The sequence below is a fragment of the Haliotis rubra genome, unplaced genomic scaffold (assembly GCF_003918875.1).
Source record: "Haliotis rubra isolate DU_JTF1 unplaced genomic scaffold, ASM391887v1 Scf453, whole genome shotgun sequence".
Classification (NCBI taxonomy): domain Eukaryota; kingdom Metazoa; phylum Mollusca; class Gastropoda; order Lepetellida; family Haliotidae; genus Haliotis; species Haliotis rubra.
Window position 1 is genome coordinate 363,652 of NW_025767139.1, and position 5,027 is coordinate 368,678.

At 39.2% G+C, this 5,027-nt stretch overlaps 1 protein-coding gene across 1 annotated transcript; it reads left to right on the top strand.

Annotated features, from left to right (window-relative positions):
- Positions 1-423: 423 nt before the first annotated feature.
- LOC124289977 lies at positions 424-4,495 on the top strand. Its single transcript, XM_046726639.1, has 3 exons — positions 424-650; positions 2,560-2,704; positions 3,009-4,495. Exons 1-3 carry the CDS (start codon positions 552-554, stop codon positions 4,472-4,474), a joined length of 1,710 nt encoding a protein of 569 aa, XP_046582595.1. The 5' UTR covers positions 424-551; the 3' UTR covers positions 4,475-4,495.
- Positions 4,496-5,027: the final 532 nt, after the last annotated feature.

A 5,027-nucleotide genomic window follows, 5' to 3' on the forward strand; every position in this document is an offset into this window, starting at 1 on the left:
CAAGTATTCTTGATGACGATATATCATTTACTTCTCGAGTAAATGACTTTGGTTTTAAGGCGCTTTTCGCAATATTCCAGCAATATCACTGCGGGGAACACCAGAAATGAGCTTCACTACTCTCTATTCATGTAGGAAATCAAACCCGAGACTTTGGCGTAACGAGCGAATGCTTTCTCCACTGGGCTACCCCACTGCTCCTTTACATCTAGAAGTTGAAACAAACTAAATGTCTAGAGACTGTCCTGTCACTTTAATTTGTACAGTGAGTTACCTGCTTACTTTGTTTACTCTTATCGTGTTTACGTTCTATTGTCTACCTTACGAATGGCACATGCTGCTTTCACGTGTAGATTACAACCTTCAATCAAGTATTTATAAGCTCATGTTAGTCAACAGAATGATCAAAATACCACAGCAGAATGTTGCTACAGGTTCTGTGCGCCTTGTTTCTGTGGGGATCGGCGTTCTCTGACACAACCGTCACAATCTACAACGAGTGGCTTTCCCAGGGTGGACGTGTCCATTATGAAGTTGAACGATGGAACAAAATGAATGGTCTCACCCACTTGAACCTAATTCCAAAGTGTAAGGCTATTGGAACCGCTGCCGGGCGTTGGGTGAACAGAGACGTAAAGCTTTTTCCAAACGTACGTATGAGGTTAACATCATCATATATGTGTCCATGCAGGAAGCAAATGTACTGTAAGTCGCCATGGTCTCTCATAAAGTGATTTACCTTCAGTTGTTGACAATATGTAGCCTGTTTATATTGTGTTGCTCTCTATAATAATATCGTTAAATGATAACATGCTAGTTTTACTTAAATCTCTGTGATACAGTACAAGCTTTACTGTTCTTCGGCAACAGGCTTCTAATTTGTTATTGTATTGAGCTATAATATGATAATTAATTGTTCTCACGATATGACTGAAATATTGCCAATGTGACAATAAATAGTAACTCACTAACTCATCATATAGGTAGACAAGATTTTAAGAAATTATTCCGTCTTGATTTCGATGGTCTAGTTGGGCGGTGGGGTAGTCCAGTGGCTAAAGCATTCGCTCGTAACGCTGAAGACCAGGGTTCGAATCCCAACATAGGTACATTGTGTAAAGCCAATTTTTGTGTTGCTGAAATATTCCTTAAAGTGACGAAAAACCCAACTCACAAATCTCAATGGTCTAGTAATTCTGTAGAATACATGTTTTGGAGGAAATATTGTTATTTGTCAGATTCCTACTTATCATATACCGAGAATAAAAAGTTAAGTGCAAGCCTATTTCAAAATTAAGACGTGAAGCTGTGGAAATGTTAGGCTAAAATAATCGGGAGGACTAATCCATATTTAGAGAAGGTTCATCTGGTAACTGATTTAGAGATATCATAATCATTTGTATTTACAATGACAGGAAATATTGTTAAAGATATGATGGCACTGATTTTTAATGCAAAATAACTATACCTATTCTGCTTATACAACACTATTAAACTTAGGTTCCACTTGTCAAATATGACAATCATGTGTCAAATATGACAATCATGTGACCATATAACAGTCATTTCTGATTTTCACTTTTCAAAAGAAGGTAACCTTTTAATTTGAGAAAAACAAAATGCATGTTTTCCAAAAGCGCATATATCCTGTTTAAAGTAAAATATAATTTCCATAATGGTCTTGTTTTTAAACTAAAAGTACTAAACCAAGTTATGATAGTTGGGGTTTTTCTGAAAGATATCCTATGAGATATTGGCAAAATATACTGGGTGGCGCTTAACTTCTTATTCACAGTATATAATGGGAGTCAGGCAGTGGGAGCATGGAAGTTATAAGCTCTCGGCACATTTCGTTCAATGTAATCAAACTGTTAAACTCTATATTTCAACACAAGATGGACCCATGAAGATCCGGATTAGAATTGGTCTTCAGTAACCCATGCTTGTCGTATGAGGCGACTAACGGGATCGAGTGGTCAGACTCGCTGACTTGGTTGACATATGTCATCATTTCCCACTTGTGTAGATACATGCTCATGCTATTCAGCACTGGGTTGTCTGGTCCAGACTCGATTATTTACACACCGTCACCTTTTAGCTGGAATATTGCTGATTGCGGCCTTAAGCAACAAACCAACCAATCTGTAAAGGGGAAACCGAGCAAGCAATAAAAACTTAACCACAAACAATGAATCACATGACTATGGTGTAGGAGTTGGAACATAGTCTTCTCACTACTCATGCCAACACAATACTTTTTAAGAATAAAACTATAAACTACTGCTTGTTGTTGATAACGTAACTGGAAAATCTGCAGGTCCTACGTGTTAAGAAAAATATCTACTTATTGGCCGTTGATTTCTAAAAACAGTGTTATTTAGTATAACATATACAGGGAATAACTGAAGTTCAGCTACAAATTTATCATTGCTTGATAACATATTTGTTCATCTCAAATTATTTTTTTTAAAGCAAATGTTTAGTCCTGAGAACATTCTTGTTCATTTGAAGTCATTTTGACAGAATTTACATAACCATTCACTGTTATTTTTTACTCAGTGGCCCCAAAGTCATAGTCACCATGGTTACCCAGACCCCACCTATCTCCAGGACCATGCACTCCAGTCAAAGTTATTCACATATTACATGGAACAACTGGCTAACTATGGGAATAACATCTCAGACATGGTCTGGAACATACGAGGTATGTAATGTCATTAAATACTTTAAACAGGTATATAAATAGCGTGATATACTCATACAAAAAACTCAGGACAAAGCCGTGATGGAACGGGTGTCCAGTGTCGAAGGCTAAACTGAACGTTTCAGGTTTCATTTTGTTCCATTGGTCTAATCAGTTCGCAGTAGAGTGCCCATGATCTGTTCTTTCGCCAAAGAGTCTAGAATCTAACTATTCACATACACTCATTTAACCATGAAGTAGTCCAACGTGCGGTGATAATGCTTGACGTACATTTTCTATTACTGCATATGTTCCTCTCATACAGCTAGGGAATGGCCCGCCTGGATAGATAAGTCTAATCATCATGGCGGATTCCCAAACAACGTTGACGCTGCATCAGAGTTTGTATCGCTGATGGTTCAGAGTGCCAAGGACTACACAGGAGGCCGCATACCTCACATATTTGAAGTCATCAATGAACCTGATTGGTACGAAGATACAATTGACCCACAAACGAATATAAACTTCCACAGGGCCGTCGCCGACAAACTGAAATCAAGATTTGGAATGAAAGTTGCCGGACCGTCGTACACCAGTATGGCCTTAAGGCAAGCAGATGAAAATAACTTCAGCAGGTGGAACAAAACTGCAAACTTTCTGGACATGTCTCTGGATCACTTGGACTTTTTCTCTTTCCATTCCTACAACTATCTGCTTATATCAGGTGGAAGTCACAACTACTCTGGAATCAACGAAGCCCGTCTGGTTTCTTCTCTTGACATGGTGGAGAATTACTCCCATATCAAGAAAGGAAAGAACATTCAGTTAGTGAACACTGAATTTGGATTAGGTCTAGGTAACCTGAAATCATTTGGCCCAAATTTTGAAAATGGAATGACTGACTTTGAAACAATTTACCAAGAAAATGGCTTCATGTTTACTTTCCTTAACCTAAGAGAGTTCATCGATCGAGTTACAGTATTTCTCCTTTCAAACGAACAATACCCGGGCCATACTACCCTCCGAAATTCGTTGTTTACCAAGGATGGGCATCCTCTTCAAAATACGAAATTCTTCACGTTTTGGAAAAACTTCATCAATGATCAAAAGTTTCTCCGAGTCTCCAGTCAATACAATGGACAGGAGAGAATTGTTTCACCTCTTGCCCTAGCAAATCCTCGCACCAAAGAGATGGTGGTTCTACTCCACAACTATGGCAGTAAATGGCAAAATGTAAAACTGGACTTTCCCAACAACTGGCTTAACCCTACTACAGGCGAAAAAACATGCGTTCTGTTCGAAAATGATAACCCAGCTATTCATTCCAACTACCATTTCGACAGGTCTAAGCTTCATGGCACCGTTGGTCTACCTGGATCGTCAACATGCTTCTACAAGTTCAATACCAACTACACCTTTGGCGGAATACGCACGGACAACGAGAACACATACTATGGCAAGAACATGCTAATCCCTATAAGCAACGGACATGCGCAGACCACCATCCATCTACCCAGCTCTGGATATCACACTGCCCATCTTAGAGTGGGAGTTAGCCGAGACAAGAATGCCAATGCAAAACCCAAGTCAGTTGTGGTCAATGGCCACACGTTGTCTTCAAGCTACATGCTGTTTGATGCCATGAAGATTGACGGGAAAACAAAATGGAACGTGTGGGTGTTTAATGTCCCTCAATCACAGGTCAACACATCAAATACAGTGAGCATGACATTTGAGGGAAACGGTGGTCACGTGACATCTGTAGCAATCGTTGTTGGAAAACTTCTTTAGATAAAATCTTCTTCAAGAATAGTTTCTGTTGATTTAAATATTTTCATAGATGTAGATGTACAGGTTCCTGTGGCACTGAGAGATACTATTTACTAAGACCTACAAATAATAGATCTGGTGCATAATAAAAGATCGGAGTAAACTGAAAACGTTCATATATGAGAGAGCTGCATTAATTAAGCTCTTAACGGATTTTAAAATATTCCAAAATTCACGGACGTGATATGATGCTGATTTAGAATCGGTCTTTAGCAACCACTGTTAAAATGAATGCTAGGTCACTTTGTACCCCAAAGGGGTGGTGGGGTAGCCTAGTGGTTAAAGCCTTCACTCGTCACGCCGAAGACCCGGGTTCAATTCTTCACATGGGCACAATGTGTGAAGCTCATTTTTGGTGTCACCCGCCGTGATATTGCTGGAATACTGCTAAAAGTGGCGTAAAAACATACTCACTCACTCACTTGTACCCCCTCAAAAAGTATCTCTGATAAAGACACACATTTGGTAAAAGCTTGTGGTAATTCATCAAGCAGATTTCCATCTTAGGTTGTAC

Coding starts and splice junctions, on each gene's coding strand:
- LOC124289977 (XM_046726639.1), top strand. CDS start 552: ATGAATGGTCTCACCCACTTGAACCTAATTCCAAAGTGTAAGGCTATT. Junction 651..2,559: donor ACGTAAAGCTTTTTCCAAAC/GTACGTATGAGG, acceptor TTTTTTACTCAG/TGGCCCCAAAGTCATAGTCA. Junction 2,705..3,008: donor CATGGTCTGGAACATACGAG/GTATGTAATGTC, acceptor CCTCTCATACAG/CTAGGGAATGGCCCGCCTGG.